At 42.8% G+C, this 27,644-nt stretch overlaps 1 protein-coding gene across 10 annotated transcripts in view; it reads right to left on the bottom strand.

Annotated features, from left to right (window-relative positions):
* The window catches only part of Unc-115a (Uncoordinated 115a), a 179,108-nt gene that overhangs the window by 97,779 nt on the left and 53,685 nt on the right, over positions 1-27,644 (bottom strand). Inside the window, exon 2 of one of the 10 annotated variants that reach the window (XM_071585291.1) lies at positions 11,850-11,870. The exons of the other annotated variants lie outside the window; for them this stretch is intronic. Coding sequence (XP_071441392.1) covers positions 11,850-11,870 — 21 coding nt within the window. The remainder of the gene's footprint in view (positions 1-11,849; positions 11,871-27,644) is intronic. 10 annotated transcript variants of the gene reach the window in all.

Here is a 27,644-nt window from a genome sequence, read left to right on the forward strand (position 1 = left end):
AATATGTATAACAACTGAAGAAAAAAAAGAACACACAACAATGTCTTATTTAAAAGCGTTGTCTTGTTCCTTTTGTGTCTAAGTCTCTATTAACATTTTACTTGCTGAGGAATTGTAAGGCTACTGCGCCAGAAGGGGCCTCAATATACTGGAGTCGAGGCGGGGCATGACCCAAAAAAAGTTAAGAAATACACTGCTCTAATCGATTTTCAGGAATACTAACTTTATTTGTGTGAACCGATACACATGGCATGATTTAAATAGCTTCATTCTTTCTTAACGCCACTCGCTCCCTATTTCCTTGCTTTCGCAGGGGGCGATCGGCGACTTCCCGACTTGCTCCATCACAATGCTCGCGTGGTTGGGGGGCATTAAAGGTTTCCTGCCCTCCTCCCCATCAACTGTGAGAGCCGCTTTTAAGCAGGCGCCCTACCGTCACGCCTTCCTCTAGAATTCAGATCTCGGGAGTTACTGAGCCCTTGGGTCTCACGATCAAATGCGGAAGTGGTTTGACCTTAAAACATTCCAAGCCAATAAAAGTATAGGCAAGCAAATATCAAGATGCGTTTGACACACGCATGTAAATTCTTCTACGGTCGCCGCAAAGCCAAGATACATCTCTGGTGTTAAGCCACCGTAGTTTGGCAGTGCTCAAAGCTTAACAAGAGCATGGGATGCTTCTCATTTTTCAGCCATGTGGATATTATTATTATCAATCTCGTTCTGTAAATGTGTTCGCCATTAATGATTACCGAGGACATGGTGGAGACTATTTTGAGCATCGGAGAGGCATTTACCCAAACAAGAACGGCAAAACGATCCGCCTGCGTTATACTCGGTTCACTCGCGTTTGTGTTACGGCTAATGGATTCCAATCACTGAGAGAGCGAGAGATCTCAATGCCAAACTTCCAGAGGATTTCAAACTTCCTTCTGGGTCCAGAATATTTGAGAGCATGTGAAAAAAATAGTGCAACGCCTACGTCAAATGTCCACATCATTTACTGCCAACATGATCAATTGGCAAAAAACCGTAACATTTTGACAAATGCACATTTAATATCTATTCAGTGCGACAGTTAGGTGGTCACTGATTAACCGGTTCTACACTCTCTGTTCTGCGAGTGTAATCTACACCAAGCCACCGTTATAATATTCCATCCGAAGTTTCATCACATATTTGCCTAGTTTCCGATTTGAAAATTCCTCACAAATATTAGTGACCTCCTTTAGATTTTTTTGAGTATCTAAAATATATATGGTTTGAAAATTCAAAGTTCAACGATTTCTGGCAACCAAGGATGACACGATTTTTACAAAAATGTTAAAGATGAAGTTTTCCATGAATTGGGCAGATCATCTTCCCCATGATTTATAATGTGATGCCACTTTGATCATCGTCGTTTCCAAACATGAATCCGGGAGATGAGCTAAGGAAATACTTTGTCCACGCACACGAACATGGCAGCCTTTCAGCTGGTGACAATCCAACAGACGATGAACATCCAATGGCATGGAATTTGATCCCAGAGAACTGGCTTCATCACTTTCCCTAGTCCCTATCAGCATTCTAGTGAAGTATTAATAACACTGTACCAATGAACTAGTAAGTTATCAACCCAGGCATTTTCTCCATTAGTAGAGAATTCAATATTAACTTCATATCAAGGTTTCATTATGTTGCTGGATTAAAACGATTTAGTAGTGTTTTCCAAAAGGAAAATTAAATTGAAATGCATATGAATAATTATTTGCTTAATTAGCAGCACTAGCAAGAATATAGGTACGAACTAATCATACTCATTGCAGCAAAAATAATAAGAATTTTTGCCCTATCTAGATTAAAAATTTAGAAACATATAAACAGCCTTGTAAACAAGACCAAAATGGATCGCATAAACATACCAAGATGCGGTCAACGTCGACTATTTTTCCAAGAACACAGGCGACGGAGGATAATTGCCTAGTACAAAGTGCACACTATTAACACTAAATCACAAAATAAGAGCGTCCCAGTTTTAACAGTGCTCCTGTTGATGGCAAGAATCGCCATGCAGGCGAATGCGTGAGTGGACGGGTTGGAGTACGAAACAACATCTTCGCCTGATTAACCCGATTCTTCCGGGAGGATGGAAATTAAAACGATGAAACAGAGAGAGACAACATTCAAAACTGACGAGAGGGCCAAAACAAATGGATCCGAATACAAAAAATATTCCTCCGTCCTAAATGAGGTTAAATGCTTGCTTCCGCAAGGATAACGGACTCGAAATGTAACAGGCTCGCAGTCGAAAAAACACGAGCCTTCGTTAATCGAACGGTGCTTCGGCCAATCGATTGCTGTTCCGGATGGCGTGGTGCCTCCGGTCTGCCCTCTGCTACCACCCCCCTCAATACAATGCAAGAGGGGGAAAAAGCAATTATTGGATGGGACGAGGAGGGTACGCAGTACAATTAAAACAAACAATGACAAGCCTGCACAATGTTTATAAAACCCCAAGAAACTACCCAATTGAATGAATAAATCCAACATTTACTTAGCTCTCAGAGTGAGAGGTTTTCACCTAAGGTTTTCGCCCCTTGAGTGCCCACGGGCACAATTCCAATCTCCCTCGTTACCCGAGCTATTTCTTTCAGTAAATGGTGCGCTCGTAAAATTCTCCGTGGATTAACGGTTTCCATATCCAATTTACGGAGGCCTTAAGTTTCACATTTTTGGTAAAAATCCAAGCTCAACCGATGTGACGTGAGGATAAAAACACGCCTAATGCACGCCGTTTATGCTGCGGTGGACAGAAAATGGGTGAAACCCCCTAACCTACACTCTCTTGTCCACGTTAATGGAGCTCAAGTGCCTGCTACATCAGTCGGTGCAAATCCGAGAAAAATATCTAGCCACGCGTTCATATATGGCTCTAATCGCTCTCAATAAGATATCAATTAGCTGAAAATGCATCTCAAAGGTTACTGAGTGATAAAATCTTCGAACTAAAAGCGCTTTTAATTCCCACTACTGCAAGTGCACAGCCAATCAAGATAACGATATCGTTAACCGAAAGGGATTCCTGGAAATATATCTACTTTTCGAAGGGCTTTCCCCATTAATGGAGGGAAGGGTTCACTATGAGTCTGCGGTTCGCCAATTCCAACTTATATTTTCAGGTCCGGAGAAGGACATAAGAGTCATTTCAAACGAGTAAAAAAAGGTATTTATGAATATGCCATTTTCTCAGGCGTTACCAAGGGAAATTTACCACAGTCATTTTCTATTTGGTGACTCTAAACTGCTCACCCGACGGACTGTGCATTTCTGCACATCTTAATTGGAGGAGGCCTTTTGGGATGTGACGACATCCACCATCTCACCGTCCTTGTACGCGAACTTGGATATTTCTGTTTTTAAGTATCTTATACGTGCGGAATTCATTGTTTTTTTTCAGAAAAGTAATAACGGCTAAATGAAACCCCTATAAAATTGCTTTCAGGGCACCACTTTAACGGCGAATAACTCGCTCGTCACTATCATTTTGCCACTGCAGAAAATGCCAGCAAACCTACACTAAACCGCATCCTCGCAGGTTTCAATTACCACTGACAAAATATCTGACACTTTCATGTCTAATGAGATTATCACTGCTTAACTGTTCCCTTCTTTCATTGTCCCTCTCTCTTTGGTAATCGCCTTAAACTAACTTCAGCTAGCACTTCGGGCATGCACCCTGAAAATAGACCTGCCACGGTGCACCAAGTTTACCTGGGAGAATAAGTTGACTCAATCACCACAAAATTCCTTCAACTGGAGCACCACGGTAAAAATTTAGTTTATTGTACGAATCATGAGAGAGTACACTATAATGCCGATTGATATTCTTCAAGAAGTGGAGTATGTTTAAATTATAACTCTGATGATACGGATTACCCGAGTTAGTGGGTGGCATATTCTATGGCGGTTGTCGATCCCGATACTTGGCGGAAGGAGTGAAACCTCTGGAAGGAGCGACGAACAGTCAGAAATAAGGAGAGGAGGAGATGCTTAAAACGGCGTAATGATCGTGGGGCGGAGTTAGGAAAGGAAGGCAGAAAGACCCCCGATGGGTACGAGGAGATTCGAAGTCGCTATCGACACGAATAAGAAAGATATGACTATCGGAAAGATAATTTTCTTCTTGCAATATTTTCCGTGCCAACAAACGACTCCACCACTTAAAGAATGAGCTCTATGCATTGCGATAGGCGCAAAAACGGCAAATACCCACGGCCACGAGGCGAGTATTGGCCATGGCGGCTTTCCTGCCGATTGGGCAGAATAAGGAGGAAACCCATTCAGGCAGATTCAAACACTCACTCACTGCCGGATACAAACCGTTGACTTAGGAAGCATATTCCTCTCACTGTAGTCGTTGAGACTGCGCAGATTCTGAAAGCTCAAGTATCAGCTATGTAAATGGTAAAAATTTCATCGCCATTAAATATACTTTAACTACTTCCAAGAGTGAAAACCATTCCAAGAGTAATCAAAACGAAACGAAAATTTGATTAACTTTCGGCGACCATACACAAACTGCTTGGCTCAAGCTAATGAAAGTGTCACAAACGAAGGAAACTATGGACCAACTGTCTTAACATGAATAAATATCCAGAGATAACGGTTAGTTTGAATCATTTGTACAACAACACTCAAAGTTATTAATTTTTTCGTTAAACATCGTATACTTTCTATGCAAAATAATTATTTTTAATTGCGGTTCTACAAATAACATTGAAGTGTAAAAAACTACTTTTATTTGGACATATTGAACCACGCTAACAACGAACGGTACCCTTCCAGCGAGGCTATGATAATGGAGACATTAGATTGAGGCTAAAGGAGCGCCGATGCTATTATATAACAGCCATCGAACTTTCCGTTAGACGCCGCAAAATTTGGAAGATTTATTAAAATAAAAGATCAAATAACAAAACACTTCTTGGAACTTCACCATCACAGAAAAACCCTTCTTTATCAATTAAATCCATTCAAAAACTGGGCCAAAGTTTCGACACAGGCTTCGTGATTACGCTATGCGTCGTAACAGTAGTCGCGGAATACACGACTCGAGTTGATTCCTTCCTGTGGCTAGCTCGAGTGACTTGAGAGGCTACGCGACCCGTGACATGGTTGGAGCCTTAAGGGATTCCCGCGCTTCTCCCCCCTTCGACGCCGACCCTGGCCTTTCGTCGCGTTTTTTCTCCCGCGAACCCGTGTGATGGAGTTTGGAAGCCTCCCATCGAAAACATTCGGGTTAAGTCACCACGGGATGAGGAGGGGGGAGAAAGAGAGAGGAGAGGAAAGAGGGGAAAATCGAGGGAGAAAGGAAAAGAGTTGCACAGTGGCAAAAACGGGAAATGAAAAAAAAGGAGAATCGACGGTGCGTGTCGAAAAAACCAACCATAAATGCTCGGTCATGTGGCACACCGGGGAAATGAAATCGAGGCAAGGGGAGTTCTCTGGTATCGTCTCTCAAACTTCTCCTCCGCGAGAAAACTCCACCTTCCCAGCCGAATCGAAATATGTGGTCGCCGGTCCAATTCACCCCTCGCCTTCACTCTTCCGCCCGTTCACGTTGTATGGCGAGATTTTTGCGAGTCGCGTATCAGGGGTGTGGAAAATGATAACACCTGCGCCTTTACACTCTTCGCTGATGTAGGAGAAAAAATTCCTGATCACGCAAAGACAGGAAACCTCTCTTTCAGAATTTTTATCCATACTCCCCTAATCCTTGTGTACTTCTTTTACCTATGTAAAATTCATACACTCTTTCATGCATGCTATTCTGCTGTCAATACCGTAAATATTCCTTGCCTCGAGAGTCTCTTGATTGAAATACGAATCGAAAGAACTTAATTCTCAGGGTCTTTGAAGAGAAAATATGGAACGAACCCTCACCTATTCAAACTAACCTTCGGGCTCATAACTATGGTGGTGTGTAGAAATTGCTATAATACGTACGAGTTTATAATATTTTAATTTAAAATATAAAATTTCACTTTATTTTCTGACGATGGACTACACCATTAAGAATTCGCATGCATTTTAAACATAAGGAACCTTTAAGCATACAAGTACGTCAGTGCCAAGGGTGGTGAGGAAATTACTCAAATTCTAATCTTATCCCTTCAACGAACAGCTAATTTTTGCGTGTTATCTTTTGATTCAATTGCAAGCGTTTTACAGTACCTACACAAGTGAAGGCTGTGAGCCACACACCCTAGCGGTGACTTGTGGGTACCAAGTACACGTGGACAGAAACAATGAGGGTGAACATTAAATTACTTAATTACCTATTTATCACTTTCGCTAAGTGAAACTGAACACAAAATACGTCGAATAGCAGCTGCGAATTGGTAAACGAATGAAATTAGAATGAAAAAAACGAATTACGAATTCTCTTTGCCTTCCAATATATTTTCCTGAAAATTTAACATCACGGGCATCTGGGGTTCGTGAATTCCTGAGTCACCAGCCATAAAGTTGGGGTACCCATGCCCTCCCGACGAGGCAAACCCGTCGTCTGTCTCCTTGACAGAGACATAAAGTATCCCATTCCGCCCACACTACACCGAAGAATCCCCCCACCACGGGGAATACCCCTCTCCCGGCACGCCCCCCTCAACCGTTCGACGGTGTTCCTCCTCGCTCCGGATCCCATACTTACGTATGCCACGTTCCGACCCCCCCGTGATCAAGAGTTCGCGCATGTGCGCTACTCCGCCCCGGGTCGTGCGTAAGTTACACGCTCAAACAGCCGTACGTTGCATCAATAGACGTGAGGAAATGGGATGATGGAGATCTAAGGGAGGAACTAACGAAGAAATCTGTTAATTCCAGATGGGAACGAGACGTCGGGGGACGGTTAACGGGAAAGGGATCAACACGTCTGACGTATCTCGAGGCACGACCGATAGTTCAAGGCGATTCCCGTAAGATTGCAAAGAACAGAGAATTAAAAATGCATGAATATAAAATGTAGAAGACTTGGTAACTAAACGTTAACGCTTATTAAGGTCGACAAATTTAAAACCCGTACTAATTACTAATACGTAATACTAATGCTTGTCAGGCCTATCCTACTGAAAATGGGAGTATCACAGAGGAAATCATCCGCCAAAACTGGCATTGCCTACGGACACAGTAAGGACGCTTCGGCAGTTGTATCACTCGACCGGAAATCGAGAGATCGGTAGGGACGAATGATTTCAGCACCGTGGCATTCTCACCTCTCTCGTTTACTTGCGAAAACGCAAGAACATCACTAATCCGGCATTTCCCGTCGTTTTTTGATTATGCTATTGCACTTGCGAAACTATCTTGCGGGGAAGAAATATGTGTACGAGCTTGAAAAAAATATTTTCCGAGCCTATAAAAAGAACTAAACAGCTTAAACAACAAAGTTTTCTCCGGTCTTTCTCGGCTAACACAACCATCAATTATTTGGGCCGAAGACAAGTTTTGCCACTCACAAATTTTACCGAGTTGCTATCATCACATCTATCTAACTGTAGGAGAAGAGTTTTACCATTGATGAAGAAAACGGTGCGACTAGGATTTAAACCTACTACGCGTATAAGTACGTTTAATCCCGTTAATTCATCAAACGAAAAATACACTTGAGACATTGAACGGTGATCATCCTTCACTAGAAAAGAACCGACTATTCTCAAGTATCGATTACTTACAGTATTTGTTACTACTTAGAAAGTACGGTAACTTTCGACCTACTAATGCTGTGGGAAGGAACGGCAAAATGTCTTCGCCTAATGGCCCTTGAATTAAAGAGCATACCGGTATGTACAAATAAAAGCGACAACAAGGATATCATTTCACTCGATACCAGTCGAAGATGCATACCGTAATATTTCGCTGTGGCAAAGAAACGGACGAAGACGAAATTACACGGCAACGGACCAGTAATGTATATCGAAAAAAATAACTTTTTATGGCATTCTTTTTTTCTTTAGGACACCTCCCTCCACTTCCACATTCCTTCCCATTCCTACTCGAGCTTACTCCCTCCTCTCTATAAAGGCGCACAACCACTCATTCCCTCCCCCCCAACCCCCCTTCACATTCCTACCTCCCCTCCGCGTTTTTCCCCATCCGTCTGCACCGCCCACTCCCCTCATCCCCTTTCCCGTAGGAAGGTATATTTCGGGAAGGCGTCTATGCCAAGCGTGAAAAATCGCTGGCAGAAAACTATCCCTTTAGCAGAGAGAGGGGAGGAAGCAGAGAGAGAGAGAGCGAGAGAGAAAGGGGGAGAGGATGTCACCTCTTTTGTCGCCAACAGTATTTCCCGCGCCCTCGGACCTTCGGCGCGACTGCGTCGACAGAACGAACGGAAGAACGAATAAAAAAAACCAAAGCGTTCTCACCCTCCGGGTGGGAGAGGCTGCGGTCGCCATTACGGCGCAGACCATGCGAACCTTAAGCTGCCCAAGATATCCCCGAGGGAATCTTCGAGAAAGAATGAAACAGAGAAAACGGTCGCTTTCGTGAAATTAAGTTCGAGGCGAAGTCTCTTCTGAAAGTTCCTGAAGTTGGCTCTGCCATTTAGGTGTTTAAAAAATCAGGATTAAAGAAAAATACATTATGATTCAGGATTCAGATTGCAAAAAAAATAAAAAGGAACAAAAACAGTTGTTCCAATATTTATTGTTTGCACCATCACCGCAGGCATAAATGCAGCGCGGCGGAAACGATTTAGGATGTTCAATACATTAAAAGCTAGCGTTCGATCAAAGAAGCTTCAGACCCCCTTAGGCCTCCCTTTCACACGAAGGACTGGTCGACGCAGTCACCACTCACGACTTAAGTCTTCGATACATGCTTAGTTCTATTGTGCTTGAATTTTCGACACAAAAGAAACACCTATTGACCCCTACTGAGATCATAATCACATGTTGTTTCCCTCCTGACTTCCGTTATCGAAAGTGCCCATTGTGTAAGGATACAATTTGTTGAAATGATCTTCTGCCAGAAGCTCCCACGACAAGGACCGTGTCCAGTAGCACGGCACCCGATCGCACTTATTCAACTTTCATATTAATTTCCTGATTTTATTACCAGGATCCGCGTGAACTCCTCCTGAAAGCACGTGCTGCTCAAAATACCCAACGAATGAATGGCACCAAATGAAGCTGTTTTTTTGGCGAAATTAAGCAGTTGGAACCATTAAAAGTCATGACACATTCGCAATATTTACACTATACGATCTACATCTACAATTTGCCAGCTGTACCTTTCATTACAATGCGCATCAAGCGGTCGAAATGTATAAATCCCTCCCACTCGTGCTCGGATGGAAAAACTGGACAAAAGCGATGGACAACGAAAAACAATGGCAAGCCATAGAGGCGATGTTCATTGAGAAAGTTTCAAGGCCAACGACGTAAAGCCTAAGCCAATTTAGCCAAAGAACACATCACTCAAACCGCGATGGAAACAAACAATCCTTCGTTGAGGGTCAATGAGACTTATCAAAAATACCCCAAGGCTACTTAATAAGATTTTATTAATGGTTTAGTTTAATCCTTGCCGGTGGTATGAGTTACCGTTTTCGCAGAAAGTCCTGAGGGGGAGAGAGGAAGGATTCTTTTTGGGGCATATTATAAATATTTTGACATCCGGCCCTGAGGAGGAAGAATGTCTTCGGTTGGTCTCCACGCGCGAAGTATAAATACACCCGTTCGCTCAGGAGCTGGCTGGAAGGTGAGGTGGGTGGGTGGCGGGGGAGAGAGAGAGGGTGCGGCCAAGCGGAAATGATTGGAAAGTTCATTTCCTTTCGCCTCGCCTCGTGATAGGCAGAGAAATATATGGGGGGGAGGGAGAAAGAGGAAGGGAGCCTACGCACCTCGTGCCTTTGAAAATCTAACCGGGTATCGCAAGCATTATGCAATCGGCCCCTTTGAATCTACCTTGCTCTTGGTCGGGTGGTGAGATTAAGTCAATCGAATCCCCTCTTAATATGCATGTTGGAGAGTACCTTTCCAAATATGCCCATATCCCACTGCGCATGATTTTAGAGTGGCCTACACGACGCAAGCAAATATGAATATCGGATTACTTTCCTTCGTTAACCAATTTGTTGGGCCTCTCTTTCCGTTTTCTAACACCCACCCAACAAATGCAACATAAAAAGATAAATTTTAACACCAAAGCTCTCCTCAAACCACCTCCATTGAATGATAGAGAAGTCACGTCGTCAAAAAAAAGAGCCACACTCTACTGGGTGCAAACCGAGTACATCGCTTTTCGATTCCTAGGGCTTAGAATATCGCACGAGGGTGGTGGCGAGAAAGGGCAGGTGCCATAAATACTCAGAATTAAGGTGGGGCTCGTCGTTATCACTTCGCAAGGCACGCGTTGTCCCAACAAGCTAACCGATGGGACATGGCCGGCGTCATAATCAAATGAATCACGTTCATCGCCTATCTTTGCGATAACCGGGGATTGCGGATTCAGGGGCAATGAGTTCCCGTTTTGTGGAAACAAGACGATGTTTTGATGACTTCACGCATCGACATACACGGCTCAAAAGCTTAGTCATTCGAACATGTATTCATATGGTTGGAAAGTAGGATAAAAGGTATATGAGCGCAGCAGCATACATTCAATGAATTAATTTCGGTTACTATACTCCGGCGACGCCGAAGGTCATACAGGTGAAGTCGAAAACAAAAACTTGAGAAATACACAAATATTTCAACGATCCAGCTCTCATAAAACAATCATGGCAGCCTAGATGGCATATTTCACTCGGTTCGCCAAGAACCACTGTAAAATCATCGGAAACTCTTTTCCTCCAGAAAAAAATATTAATTTCAAATATGAAAAGGCACGAAGCACGTATTTGAAAGTTCGTACTCTTAAGGTTTATCGGGGCATGAAAGTTCATGACATCGCCCACCTAAGCAACGGGAGAGGATTACGAATCTGGGCTGCGGTGGCTGCGTTGAGTAACTCCAAGCACCTAATAGTGACACTGTCAAGCCAAAATTGCTTCATTCATCATCACCGAAAAAGGAAGCACTTCCAACATTTTCCTCTGCCTTCGCTAATTATAATCGAATCAGGAAACAGAACAAAAGGCCTCCGAAGAAACCCTCTATAATCTTGTAGAGAACTTCGCTACGCCACCGTGACGACTCACCATCCACGGCTAATTCGAACGTTGGTATTTACCAGATACTTCCGACAAGAATAAACTTCCCCACGTTGAATTCTTCAGCAATTACAATAACCAATTATTATTACACATTATAAATTTCATATTCAAATTTTCACACGACATTAAATTAAATAATCTCTTCAAAGTAGAATACTTGGGAACTAGTTCAGGCATTATAATGTGAAATTAAATTTTTTACAGAGCATAAAAATTTAAAATACGCCACCAAACTAGATGAGGGGACTAAAACTTAAGATAGAGTGCTCTTACTGCTACAAATTTTGCTACAGAAATACGAAACTTCGTTTTATACACCCGTCGATAGTGAAAGCACTGTGATTACGGAATATTTTAAGCAACAATAATAGTAAGCTTTGCAAGATACATGAAGCCGACAAATTACAATACATTTTAGCATGCAACTAAATTCTTATGTCTCAGATAATTGTACGAAGTACAAAGCAACGTTATTCAAGGAAAAATAGAATAAACGGTGCATAGAGATTTCAATGTGAGGAGGTAGTAATAAGCTAATTGAGTTATCTATAAGCTGATAAATATTATACGTATGTGTGTTGAAGCAACATTGACGGATAATTTTGAATTGCCGAAGAAAAGTATGCCAATTAAATCTGAAACCACCTACCGTCCATTTCAGCAACAGCAGCTGAGCATGAAAGAAGGAAATACATCAGTTACAACAAATATTTAAGGCGATCGTTTGATAAATTATTTTGATACCTTTAACTGAAATATAATATCGACAAATTTAAGTAACAACGGTGTGAAAGGTTAACGATGCTATTCTTCGATTTAATAGACCAACCGCCCACCGAATTCGTCAAGCGGCTAATGCACGACTGCTGGAAAACCAAATGTTGGGGGCTCGAGTTACGTCTTCGGCATGGATACAATAGTGTCAACTCAGGTGGTTCCATACCTGCGACACTTGACGGCATGGGTGAGTGGCTTATCGGTATACCCAGAGCAGATGGAACATCAGATATCTCCGGAAAACCAAAAACAATATTAATAAACCAAGCTTTCACCCAAGAATTGAAAGCTATGGAGTAACACTAAGGTGCATGAAATGGATAATAATAAAAAACTTTACTATTCCATAGAAGCGAAGGGGATACCTACATAGATAAAAAAACCTCCAGTAACAAACACCACTGCAAACTTCCACCCGGTAACTAAATCTACCCAAGACATTGATAACAATATATAAATAACTTATGGATGTATAAAACCGTTCCCTAACCACCATTCGACCTGAGTAAGTACGTGTTTTAAACATTAGGGTCCATCCTTGAATTACAATTTAATCCATTTCTGTGACGATATCCGTAGATTAGCCTGAAAAATGGTTATACCCGAGTATATGGAAAGTTTTAATCAAATGCATTAAACTAGAATGGACTTGAATAATATGCGAGTTCCCTTTTAGGTAAAATTTAATTGCAAGTTTTCATTCAACCCAGCGGAATGTGGAGCAGAGCTGTTTTATCGCAAATTTTAGCCGTTAAATTTCAAATGAAGAATCTAAATTTTCGATCGGCCGAGTGCAGAGCGCTCTTTGAATACCGAACGCCACCGGAGGCCGGATTTTTTTGTGATTCGAGGTCACTCTTTCCTCATTCGCGAAATCACTAAAAAAATACCATTGTAGCACGGGAACTTGACCACTACTAAAAATTTGACTTTCTGAAAACATTATTTCTGTACGGATATCATGGTCGTGTTTATCACGGTCATGTCTATTATCTGTGACCGCAATCAATATTCCTAAACACTTGAAATTTTACAACGTCCAATGAGTGATTCGAGTCGTACGCATGGATACACGAGGCAACTCAACACGACCCCCAAAGGAAAAGAAACTCACACCGGTTCTCGTCTTCAATGCTCTTTACTACTATCTACACAAAAAGGTTTATGGTCGGGGAGAACTCTCGCTTGCGGACCGCGTGTTGCACAACCCGACAAGTTGAAAAATGAGTATCTTAGAAGAGCAAACGAAAAGAGTTTGGTGGAACGTATTTCCTCGGACGGCACGCAGTCACGGGCTCTTTCCTATCTTATCTCGTTTACAGCGGCTCCAAAGGACTAAAACAACAACTGAAGTACTTAAGCACACACAAACGCACTGGCGAGGTGGAGAGTGATGGCTACACGGGATTAGCCAGACCTGAATATTATCGGGCGAAAAAAAGCAACCCCTACTGAGTAGGAGTTGGAACGTTGCAAAAATTGATTGATGTAACGCCGAAAACGGAATTGAATTGAGCGTACATGAAATTAACTTACGATGTTGAGAACTGCTGCATAATGCTCAAACTATATGAAGAATCAAATGGAAAGGTAATGGGCGTATTTTTTATATGCTTTTTCATTAAATTAGTACCTCTGGCGAAATGCCAACCGACAAGAAGCAAAGAGATGCTTAATCGTGGGGATAAACGGTCCTCATCGTGGTTTATCGAATCATGAAAGATTTTACAAATACACAAGAATTTTTAACTCAAAACACACTTACCTGAAAAAAGTCAAAAAAGTTTCCATCACATCTTTTACACCGTTATGTCTTTTTCACGGTATTTGTGACGTTCTCCGAATTTTTTAATTTGAGAATGTTAAGCTTTGAAACACTTAGTAGTTTCATTTTGAAAACAGAACTTCATTAAAACGAGTTTGTCCGAAAATTATGGCCTTTCCGGAAACCCGATGTATGAGTATATATAATTCTTATGTCACCAGGTATTCGATATCAACTTCCACAGAAAAGTAGTGACATCATAAACATCTCATGCCCCACGAGGTTATGAAGCTCGAGTATTTAACTTCTTATGAATAAAGATAACCAGTTAATAATATACCATTTTAAGGACTGGCGAGTGAAATCCTCGCAGGTTTCCCACTCGGTCAAAAAATCAGCCAACGGAGGCTTCCACGAATGAGACTGGCATCTCCCTCAGAGAGTTGAGTGACAGACAAGCAACGAAACGTCGGCAGTTACCTGATAACGTGAATTGATGGAAGATCCCAGGTCTCAATCAGTATCCGATTACTGCTACGAATTTTCACGGAACAAATTCCGACGAAATCCACGCGAAATCCAAATCTACCCAAACACGTCATAAAAAAATGACCAAAAAGCCCACGGCCGAGCTTTACAGGAAAAGAGATCGTGATAGAGTCGCTTGGGACCCACGACCACGACAGAGCCAATGTAATCCAGCGCGAGTAAAAAGACAGGTATATCGCACGACTGCTCTGAGAGTCTCGGGAGACCGTGGCTTCTCGACACGCGTTTTCTCCTCCCTCCGTCACTCTCCTTAATGACCCTGGGCCGTGAATGGAATGTCCTCCCAAACATTCCAGTGGGGAACAGGGTCCGAAGAAAGACGAAAATATCACAGACCCCGGTCGGTCGTCGAACCGCACGCGCGGAAGAGCTTGCACAACGCACGCCCTCCCTCCTGTGAGCAAGTGCTGGCTGGCTCTCACGGTAATTCAGACATCGTACTCACGTCTTGCCTACTGACCAGAAGGCCCGGGTTCCAATATGCACTACCCCTCGACCAACTTGTGTAACACTAAGCAGAAGAGAGAATACCATTCCGATGAGTGCAATTCGCCAATGAGCGTGAGGTCCAATACTGACGAAGTGCGTTCGATTAATACGAAGTAAACAGAGAAGACTTAGAATAAAGCCTAAGTCATAGTCCCAGAGGATGCCAGCCGCCACGTAAAATTCCTTAACGCAACCGACCTTTTCAAAAAAAAATTTCTTTTCATAAAAATTACAGCTGTAAAGATGTTATTTTCTATCAGTGAAGACCAATTTCTTCCTATGAATAGTTTTTTTTCTATTTCACTAACTTTTTATCAAATAATAGATATAAGAGCGTTCCTAATTACCGCAGTTGTCGGCGCAACCAAACATCCAAGTCTGCCACTCAGTGACATTTACTCAAATCCGGGTTACTGCGGGCAAGCTTAGTTTCGACCTCGGATTGATTTTTCGGGTAGCATCTCCTTTACGGGGAAACCGCAGTCGGCACAGGGATAGGTGCCTCCCACCCTTACGTGTGAATTTCACACACCCTAATGCTCGGTAAGACGCGAGATTCACCGTTCACATATAAAATCACACTTGTGGTTGATTGCTGCCTGTTTCATGGAAGGCCTCGAAGCCGACCAGCCTTGAAATAACGAAGTCACAGCTCGCTACGAATGACGAAAGAGGAGACTGCCGTCTCGAAGTATTCCAAGCTGTTGAAGGCACTGGGGGGATGAATTGAAAAAGTATAGAAAGAAACTCTTCAACTTACAGGAAAATTGTGAAAATATAAGTCCGGTAGCAAATAAATACCAGAGAAAAAACACATCGTCTAGAAATGCATGCAGCATCTTCAAATGGGAGCTCTCGACGACCCGTAGGCTCGAGATGCTACGATAAAGCTATTACAAGGCTATCAATCTTGTCCTTAAGGCATCGGGGTAATGACAGAAGTCCTCCACTACATCGACAGGTCGAGCAATAATGACACATATGCCAAGAGACATTTGCGATGGGATTCAAGGAGTTATCCTCGAACAATTTAAGGCCACGAAACATATAGAAGGAATATTTTCAAAGAATCTCCCATTCCAATGCTTCGTTCTCTTCATTGCTACGGTTTTTCTATAATTATAAATGAACGAACCTAACGAAAAGAGCATTATCGAAAATCTATAGCGATGATTCAAAGCATGATTGATGTCAATACAAAATGATAATTTACACGGGTCGAGGACTCAAAAAGAAAAAACAAAATAAACACATCTGAATTACACAATAACTTCGGATAATTGAGGAAATGGGTAGCATGATCATTACACACGCGCTAACAAGTAACTGCTTTCAAGCAAAGTATTTTCTTAATTTAAATAACAGATTTTGGACGGTTCCTAAGAACCATTTACTTATAAGTAACGTGAGAACATATTTATGTTTGCCCTACCTTACTTCTTTCTTCGTAAATTCTGCAAGCTTTCACGCTGTCCAAAAAGCCTACTCTCTTCTCTCCTCACCCACGATTACACAGAGTTCTTTCTTCAATCACGCCCTTCAACAAACCTTAACGTATCTCCTCCATCCACTTTCGCTGCCTTTTTTATGATTCCCAATATCAACCTCTCTTCGCCCACCCTATTTATAACGTCAGCATTTAACCTTTCTCTCTTTCCAAATTATTTTTTTCCATTCTCTCCCTCAGAAGCATCTAAAATGCCTCAAATGTTTGCTCATCCTCTTGCCTCTCAAGACCAGGTCTCTTCCATTATGCACTACGCTCCTTATCATATCTTTGCCAATATTTTTTCACATCTGTACTCAGTTTATACCCGTCAAAAAAACTTCTTGAAAATACCTCTTTCACTATCGAAACTCCCTTAATGACCCCACTAATATGCCCCTTCTACTCTAAAATACTGCCCAAATACATGGACTACTCTTTTTTATTTCCTCCTCAAATGTATACCTCAACTTTCCTACTCCTCAAGAATCTTGTTCATTTGGGTTTTTTTACGAAGTAACACATATTATACCCAAACAATATGATTACGATCAAACCCGCATTTCATTTGGGTTTCTTTAAAAGAACACACTTGTAAAAAGGAACATTTTGAAGAGCATGCACAGGACAACAGGTCTGCGTTGTCACTCATCTTCGTCCATAGAAACCACCTCCCGATGAATCGGCGACATTCGTGAGATGGGAGGGGAGGAGGCATGGGAAAATATTCCACTCGCCGAGACAAGCGGCGGCGTCAAAAATGAAATAACCAAACGGCAATCAGAAAAAAATCGCGTTTTGGACAGCAGAACCGGTCAACAGGCCGTCCTCACTATGAGGGAAAGTGGAAAGAAGCCAGCCAAGTCTCGCTTACAAGTTCAACCGCCAGACCGCGAAGAATTCCGCAGAGGTGCCCGTGTATTCTAAACGGGCGTCCGTGCACGATGGTAGGGGCGCGAACGACCTGCTAAAGAGCATTAAGAAATTGCCGAGCTGGCCAGACGGTTTAACTCACATGAACGGTGAACTTAGCAGACGACACGAAGTACGGAGAGGAATCGTGCTTGAGTGTCTGCTTTGTCAAGTGCGATAATCCAACGCAAAATGATTCCTGCACGGATTCTTACCAAATCACTAGATTAGCATCATTGTATTCACTACGAAATTACGCCAAATCAATGTATGCTTTAAAAAATCTCAGACGTCACTTTTTGGAAACAAGCATACAATTTTCGAAATAAAAATATACTTGCAGAATCGACAAAATATTTTTAACTAGCCGACCTTCGACGATTCCTTAATAATAATGGGTTTCAAAACCTGGGTTAATAAAATTTTTAGTTCAATATGTAAGGATATCTATTTTTCCTATCAATCAATCCTTTCGAAATTATCAGTGATCACCAAGATATACATGTACTGTTTATAGTTTTTTTATCAAAGATTAATTCACTACCATGGAATCTCAGTCACGAACGAAATCCACAGCTGCACGAAGTACACCTATCATCCTTTTTTAGCGTATAGGTAACCCCACCTAACCATGATACATAACCCAAGTTATCATAACAATAAAATAAATACTAAATTGAAATAAGCTACATGATAAATGAAGCACTGCAGCTAAAATAAATCATCAAAAACATCTTATCTCCTTAAAAATTACCTCTCACACACCGCGTTCCATTAATTAAAAAACTCTGGGGAGTGGCTTTCCGATCGATTCCCTTCGCTTGGAAGAAGCCTTAACATGCAAGGAGGCGCGGAGAATGACTAACCAGTGCAAACGATTATATTTCAAGCAAAGATAACAATGGAAATACACCTAAAAATACGAATGAGCGAACACAAAGGAGTCCACAACCACGAAGTAAACTAAATCCAAATCCAAGAAGCGCCGTCCCCTAAAACCAGTTCTCTTTTGTTTTCCAAGAGAGAATCCGTACGTTATTTCCCGAAAACTATAAAGCAAACGACGCCATCCAATTACGCAATGCAGCCAACTTTTGCGAGCGGCGGAAGACATTGAAAAACGGAAAGCACAAACGCCCTCTCACGAGAAAGCTTCTCAAGGTTCTCTTTCTTGTTTTATTCTCCGACTGCGAAATGCACCATTAATCCTCACGGAGGAAAAAGAACCTCGCACGACTAATATGAATCTTTCTATGACTGCCGGACCAATTTTAAAAAGGTCGGTAAAGACGGATATATGTATAAGGGAGAACATTAAAAATATAACCACGAGGATTGATGGCCTATCGGGAAGCCTGCTCGTGTCTCGAGTGGATCGCGAGGACGCTAATGGGAAAAACAAGACTGCCGGCGCCCACGCCGGCCGATCGAATGGAAAAATTGAGAGGTCCGCAGGGAGGGTCTTAAAAGCAAGTGATTAGCTGCAATTGAACCGAAAGCCCGTTCTCTAACTCACATAACGAGTCTTGCGAAATAACACGTCGCACTCGGGCAATTTTCATACCCTCCGACAAAGCTCCACTGTTGACTTGTAAACCGGATTAATGTTGACCTTTTTCTCCGAAGAATATAAAGCGCCAACCCGAAAAGTGCGAGCCTAACTTGAGGCGGCACAAAGAAAGCTTCGTCCAAGTTGAGAGGGATAATTTCTGAATCAAACTTTTTCTTTATCTCATAAATATTAACATTTGGATCGGAAAAAATAAAATCCAGTAATTCATACCGAGAAATGAGCGCTGTCAACATAGAGTGAGACTGAGACGAAACGAAATGACAATTCGCCTTAAGAGACGCATTTTGGCCGTCTACTAGCAAGAGAGATTACAGCAAAATGTCCTCCTTTCATCCCGCATGAATTTTCTACGATCATGGATACGTACAAATTGTACCAAACGAAACGAAATATGAGTACAGCTAGCATAAGCTGATATCAGTTGCGTATGTATCGTATTTAATTTCATTTGATTCAATTTAATTCAATTGGATAAAATTTCATTATTTCATTCAATTCACTATAGATTTCATTCAACGCCCCTCACTCTAAAGAATGTTCAAAGAGGGGAGGAGTTTATTAACCCCCTTTACTCATCCCCACCCTTTCCCTCTAACCCTCCCATACTGGGAGGTGGGCTCTAGGGCCCGGCCTTGGTGCGTTATTCGCGTGGTATCAGCGGAATCCACGCCCTGCGAGCGAAGAAGCCCACTCGCGGCCAACTTCAGCCTCGCTTCGCTAGGAAGGAAACAGCGCCGATTATATTCGGAACCGACGCAATGGTATGTGGAAAACGTCCCTCTCTCCCTATCCCCCTGAACGAACTACTCACACCGTGGGGCACGCCAATTTTGATTAAATCCTCAAAGTAAACTCCGCAACCTTGAGGGCTAAAATAACCAGACACTGGCGCCCCACTCCCATGAATCTTTGGACTTCATCCATCCAAAATATCACTCTGAAAACTTTTATTTCCTAAGCTCTTCCCCACCGCCAACCGGACCTTAAGGGAAGTAACTCTCGCGATAAAACGAATACGCGAATACGTAGAGTTGGAACGCGAGGGAGGGGCGTGAGGAGAACAATATCCAACCACATATAAGCTGAATGTGCCTACATTCCTTACATCTAAATATCACAGTTTTATGGATTAATCTCACAGGTTATTTTACATTAGTTCAAAATATTTAAAATCCGCTCGCCACCATCTCGGAAGAATATTGTGGGAATAATTGTTTAGCCGATGATATATCAGAAAACAATTTTTTCCTGAATTATAAAATGCTATCATTTAACTGATAATAATATCTAGCGTCATTACTGATCAGAAGATAATTAGCACCACTTTCACCAAAGGCAGTCTTCACAATTAAAAGGTTGGTTTTGGATTGTTCCTAACAACTATTACATGTGGCGTGAAATTCATCTTACTCGCCCTACTTCAGTACTGTTCACTTTTTCGTGTCCTCATACATTATTTCAGCCTTTAAGCCGCATGAAAAGGCTTTCCCTTCGTCTCCTTCACTTAACCAAACATTTTCCCATATATCACAGCCATATAATGATTCTCTCACTGCTATTATCAAAAAGAAGGTGAGAAACAACCTTTCCCACCCCTTATATTTTTTTCCCAGCTCAAGAGGCCAAGTGGGTAACTAACGACCGCGTATCGCCTCAAGGCATATGGTACTTCTGCCTCCAACATGTTGGTAGCTTAAATTCATTTCTCTCATCCAAGAGATTTTACGATCCATTTGATTCTTTTTCAATCCGCCAGCACACGTCCTTCGTGCAGAAACATGACGGACGGAGGAGCTATCGATCGACGCTAAATTGAAGACTCGTGAGGGCGGCGCTAATGAAACTGCTCCAAAGCAGCACGATCCGCACAGAGGGAAAAAGAAAGATTATGAGGACATGAAAGAGTTCAAATTTTTTTTTCGATAGTCTACATTGATCAGGCCAAATAACCACGAACGCAAAATGCACGACACTGGGGCCGCTCGAACAGACTGGTGCGATTCTGGACATTCTACGTGGCTCAGAATATTTTCCTTGCTGAGGAAAAGATTATTAACCGGTTACACAGGATAAACAAGGGATAGAGAACGTGTTATAACCAACAGTTAAGAAAACCCTATAACGGTGCATCCATTACGCTATTTTTCATGGTTATTGTCTTAATTCGAAAACATTTTTTACCAGCGAAAACGGATCTTCAACTCATGCGAAATAAATTTTATCAACGTTTTTATTATTTGTTGCACAAAATATTTATTACCCTAGATATGCATGCGAAGGCGAAAAGGTAAAACATGTATTGCTGAGAACAGGTTCGCGAAATGAGTCATTATTATTCGACTAAAACATTTTTTTGCCCAGAAAACCATTCATGGAATACTCATAACTGTTATTGTTCATATCGGGCCTATTTTCGAAGTCGCCACAAAACTTCAAACGGAGAAAAAATTAAATTTGTGAAGCGAAGACAACCTGAAAGTGTATTGATGAAGGCATGGAGAATTAAGGACTTTGGCATGTTGACCGGTTACCCAAGTTCATTAGCCAGATAATAGAAAGCGCACTACGGATCCATACGAGTAAGTACGAAGAATATATATTGAAGAATAAAAATGTGGAATAAATATTTCTGAAAATTTAATTCGGTAGGTAGCTAGTAGCGTAATTAAGGCAAGATAAATCGCCAGGCTAGAAAGCAGTCAACTTGCCCACCAATGGAATTCTAGAGAGGCAGGAGCGATCGATGGGGACCTGAAAGAAACGGAGGAACACGCCCATTTCAAAGATAAATTACATTCACCATCCACACCACCTTGATTAACTGAATACACCAAGGATCGCATATTCTGAGAATTTCGAGGAGACGGCGACATTAATTCTCATTCGCAGGGAGTAATTACATTTAGGCGAAAAGAAATGGGATAATTTAGGTAGGTGCATGAGAAGAGATGACGACGAGACCTCATCCTCCTCTGTGGGATTACAAGAGAGAGAGACGAGAGAGGAAACAGACAATTTGAAACCGACCCACGCAGCCTATGGGAGAGATACGCCCCCTGGAAACAAGGCCTCTCCTCATCCCGTCCGCAGCTCACCCACTACTCTTCCAGTGCCCCGGCCTTCGAAACGCAGATTGGAAATGACGCCAAATGCTTGATCCTTCAAAACCATTTCCATTTTATGTCCTCTCACCTATCAATTTCCATAGCCTCAAGTAATAAGACGTGTACCTCGTACTCTCAAGCCTGATTGTTCCAATCACAGTGAAATCAACAATGACGATCCCTCAAAATATATCTCCGAACTGAATTGACAACAAAAATAGTTTCACCGTTATTTTCATTTCCAGGTTGATAACCTCTTTCCCACGGAAACTATTAAATGTAACGATAGACTTCCCCGGGGTAAAGAACAGTACCAATTAATATGAATGAAGGGAACCTCAGCAATGATAATATAGAACAGAACCCAGTTGACATTAACTATATTGAATGTAAAATTACATTTACAGTCATAAACGCAGTGACTGCATGGATGCCATGGCAGTTAATTCGAAAATTCTTTTTTTTACATGCTCATTGACTATGTCATTTTTTTCCATTTCATGTCAATGACCCCGATGATTGTACACGAACCCCAATGTGATCGACGAAAGAGAAATGACAAAGAAGGTTTCACAATTATATCTCAGAGGAATGCATTGATCGAGGTTTTCATTCGAATCAACAGTAACGAACTGGGCATAACGTCCGAGTTAAGACTTACACCCTCGGAGCCATTACGTTTTTAGGATGTTTTTCTTCGGCAATAAACGAAAGGTTGAAAAACGATGAGGAGAGAGAAGGGTATATGAACATTGGTCAAGGCCGCGTCTCCGATTGACCATGCGGGGAGCGGCGAGAAAGAGGAAGGGATTGGGGGGAGGCGGGCATATTTACTCCGCGCGCTGTGTTTCGTCCCGCAGACGCTGGGTGACAAATATCCTTCCCGCCTCCAACTTCGATCCCCCTTCCACCCACTACGGGGCTTCCCCCTTTTGCCCCACGCGCGACCTCCCTCCTTCCGCTCCGCCACTCCCATCCGCCAGGTAGACGCGACAAATCCGAATGCGGCACCAGAGGGGTGGAGGAGGAAGAAGGAGAGAGGGATACCCGACGGGGCGGGGGACAAGGAACCTCTTAACACCGCCCGCCCGCCCGCCCTCCCGACCACCGCCACCGCAGACACAGGCAACCCGCACTCCTTCCCCCCCCATCCGCCCGGCAACCCGCAACCATCCCACCGAAGCCTCGTTCCTCCTCCACTTCCCTCAGCGCACCACAATTCGACAAAAACCACACTGACTGACCGGTGCCAGCGGGCAGAAAGGGGGCAACGAACGCAGCATTCCGAATTGCACAGATCGACGGATACTTCACGCGCCGAGGAATTCCTCCAGATCGCGTATCAGTAGGCGACGTTAGGCATGTCTTCAAGGCGTAGACGGACACTTTCGTTCGAGGAGTATCGAGTGAAACGGCGTCGTCCGTCTTCACATTTCCACCGCAAACACCCAATTTATTCCCTAGAATGCTAAATTGTGACAAAATTAGACCTCTTCACTCAAAAGAAATTATTTTTTTCCGATTGGTCTTCAGGCTGTCACCAAACGGCAACTGGAATACGTAAACAAGCAACTGATGTCACTCGGGTTCCGTTATTACGTCCATTCCAAAACGTACATGATCGATTTATTATGATCACCTGACGAAACACATTGGCTTTGACTTTTCTCTCGTTTCAGTGAATGCTCCAACAGAAGAAGATTTCGAAACTAACCCAAGCATTAACGATTTAATGCGAAACCCTACGGTCGGTGATAATTACATTTAACTCCTGCATTTGTTTGCAATAAAAAAAAACCCTTTCCGGAGAGAATACTTCACGAGGACATATTATTACCTAGGGATGCAGTCTTTAAAAAATATGTACATACCAAATTAAATCAACTCGTATCCAAAGCTCCCTGAAATTCATAAATGCAATAGCTTCCAGTAACGTACATCATACCACGGTCATATTTTAAAATGAAGAGTAGTGAAAAATGAACTGTTTACATGCATAGCGTATTTTTAATAAGGAGCTCGAAATATATTATACTATGCATGCAAGCTCTAGTTGCTCTCGCATGCGTCCATTCCAGAACTTCTGTCTAGAACGTCCGCATTGCGAAGTTATAACAAACTGATTTCGTGCCTGGAAGATCCATGGACACACGAACTCAGCTAAAACCTTGCCCTATATTTACGAAGTAAAAGAAGGCATGATCTGGATGAACGAACGAAACTTGTATTTTTAGAGCATCCATGATTTTACATGCATAACGACGACGAAGAAACCAAGAGAAATTAATTGCGCAGTTAACAATATTTTTCAGAAAGTTAATACTCTATTCGTCATCGAATTTTTATGGTCTCTGCCAAACTTCCGGACAAAATATTACTTGATAGCTCAATCATTTTCCAAGACAAATAGACTCTCTCCCATTGTGTTGCTGGAAAGGGTAGACTAGTCCACAGGATAAAAACAATGACGCCACCGGTCATACCGAAGGAAACGAGTAAGAGAAACGACTGCGTCTTTATGAATCTGAATAATTCCCTCCGGTTTCTTTTTATATTATTCAATATGCCATTATGGGAAGAAACAACCCCAGCCATAGTCTCAATAGGATTAAGAGTACGGCTGGGGTTGATTCTTCCCATAATATTCATACGGCCGTAGTTACCGTTCCTTATATTCATTATTCCATATACCATGTTGGGATCTACCTATGTTGATGGGCCTACAAATTATTGTACTCCTATGACCTAACTGACATGATATCGATTATCCTTAAAACCCATGCTCCATACTACAATAAATAATTCCTCCATATTACTTATCGCAAAAACAAAATATGAGACGACCGAGATAAAAATGACGAGACGACGACCTCCATGCCTAGCCTTGACTGATATCTCTGTCGATTGGGTGAATTTCATGACAGCTCCATTATTTTTCTAGCCACCATTAACTCCAGGATTTCAGAGTACGGATGAGTCTCCGTTTACAAGCAAGTTTTGAATGCGTGAACAAATCAGATTCAGGCCGACGTGTACACACATTCCGACCGAAAATCCGTCCATCATTCACACGCAGCACACCCCTAGCTAGACCCCACTCGCACGTGATATAGACTACATTAAAACTGGCACTATATCAAAATAAAGATCTAAAAAGACGACCACGAAAAATGAGCTCTATTCAGTTCACCCTGCTGAAACCGGAGACGAGACGCTGACCGGAGCCCGTTCCGGAGCTCCGCGCTCGTCCCGCACGAAGGCCGGCCGTTCTGGAAACGCTCGAATCGTAGAACAACTGACAATCTTATTCCAACGGTTTCCGGTTCGCACGCACGAGCGGCGTCCGGGGCACTGCGATCGCAGTAGTGGGCGGGGAAGGGGGGGTTGGAGTGAGGGGGGGTGGAACGTGTACTTCTCACGCACGCCGCGGGGAAGGGAGTGGGAGGAGCCGGCTCGGGATACAACACGCGACGTCTTGCGTGCGAGGCAGCGGGTGGCGTGGGGAGGAGCGGGGAGGGTGAGAAGGGGTGTACCGTGGCCACGAAAAGTCCCGAGAACTCGGCGGACCCTTGACATTCAAGCCAGAACTGGGCCCCTAAACCAATCCTCATACGCCATTCTGAATTGTACGCCCCCCCATCACCCTCCGTTTCCTTCGACCTTGCGATAAGGAGATTGGCGTCGCCCATTAAATGATGCAATACCAGCCCATTTTTCCCCCTCCCGCTTCCCACGACATGCGACTCGACCAATTGATGATGACCGCCGTCGAAAAATAAGCCAACCCCCCCCCCCCACTAAGCGCCGAAACATGGGTCGAACGGAAGATTGAAAAAGTCAACCATAAATGTGGAGTAGTAGAAATTTTCAAGGTAGGGTTCGTCGGTTAGAGTCGTAGCGTGCAGCATATTTTACGATTCCCCTATCTCGAGCGCTCAAATCCTTTCGCGTTTTATCGGTGGCACTCCATTACTTCTTGATTTAAAGACGAAAAAGTAATTCGAGAACCATTCTAGCATTAAAAGTTAGTTTTATCAAGATTCCTGCTGGTGAGGAAATACATAACTGGTGCCTACGTAAACATATAGGGGCTTTCCTACTAATCCCTGACGCCTTGAGGACCGTTCCTCAAAGGCAGACGTGTATTCACATGTCATATAAACAGTCGTTTAAACTACACAAAATCCAAAGCGCAGCAAAACTCAGGAGTTGATGGCTCACACATCGGATGTACCCAATAAACCCTAGGGAGGGCGAAATCGCCGATTTAGGGACATAAAGCAGAAGTAAAGGTTTATTTTCCCTGTGTCGCCCAATGGTTCCTCTCAGCTTGGGTAAAGAAGCACGTTCCGGGAGATTTAAATTAGTGACCTGAGGTTAGCAACCTAACATCCAATCCACCATAATATCACGCCACCTGCTTAGAAAAAAAACGAATCAAATTCACGATCTGTGACACATATTCTAGTGATATATCCAGTTAACAGATTCACTGTCATTCGAAAGCTCAGTTCGATTTATCACAAGACCATGTACTCTGACCGGTTGCTTTGAGTAGCGGTACTAGCAAGGGACGAATTTTCACGCTTGACGAATTCCACATTTTTTCCGTAGCCTTTTGCGCATAACGGAAGGAGGTTGATGGAGGTGGACTGAGGCTAAATGGTGGGCGCTTTCATTCCTCCCTACCGGAAGCTTTCGATTCAGGTTCTCAAACTGAGAAACGGAAAGAAATCACCAGTCACCAGATCGGCAGGGCAATTGATGCAAGATTAATCCAGGGCACACTAAAAAATATTAGACACCGGAAGGGGCACTAAACCATACTGCCATACATTAAAAGACTAACTCCTTACACTTTACGCTAACTGAAAAGGATTTTCCTAATGGGGGAACATTTGGGCGGACATTTAAAATCCTCGGCGAACAGTTAATACTCAATTGGCAACCACCATCATGCGATCATGAAAACATTAAAATATTGAAATCGCCAACACATCAATCAATCGACTGGGATACGGAGATGCACTAAGAAATTCCCGACGTGCATGGAGAGAACCGATTAAATCTGCCGAGCCCAACGGCCGGAAGGTAGCAGCAAGACGACCCCATGGGCTATTAATAAAAGATTCCCACTTTCCATGTACACTCATTTTTGTGGTTGGGAGATTTATAGAGAGGGGGGTGGAGGGGGCCACGTGCATCGTCGACTTCAAACGAAACTCGCAAGATTAAAATACGGAATGCAGCCGTCGACGGGGGACGGGAACACATGGCGCCCGCCGAGCACCCCTGCAGCGCACCCGGGTACGGAAATTATTCTTGCGACCCTGGAGTATTGCAAAGCATCAAAGAACCCAATATATTACTCGGAGCGAGCAAATGATTAGACTACATCACTGGCTTCTGTTGAAAGAGAAGCGCCACACACAACGGGATAAACAACGCACCGAGTAGGATTACGAGACGTGAGAACGAATTGGTTTAACAAGCACGCGCGAACAACGTTAAGCCGCGGGATAGGACGTAAATCCAAACGCGTACACGTTAATTATGATAAGAGATTTCCAAATGAGCACAATCGTTGAAGCCATGAATTTGTTAATTTGGAGATTAATGAGATAATAAAAAATGTCACTTCTAATTGTTAACAAGGCCGGAGATAATATATGGTAAGAGGTTTCCATTAATTATAAACCCAGTTAATTCTTTTTTTAAGTTTTACGTATGAAACTTACGTCACTCGGCCACGAATACCAGATTTACCCGCCACCTTGAGAAAAATAAGC

Source organism: Hetaerina americana, unplaced genomic scaffold (assembly GCF_022747635.1).
Source record: "Hetaerina americana unplaced genomic scaffold, ioHetAmer1.1.p SCAF_2, whole genome shotgun sequence".
Classification (NCBI taxonomy): domain Eukaryota; kingdom Metazoa; phylum Arthropoda; class Insecta; order Odonata; family Calopterygidae; genus Hetaerina; species Hetaerina americana.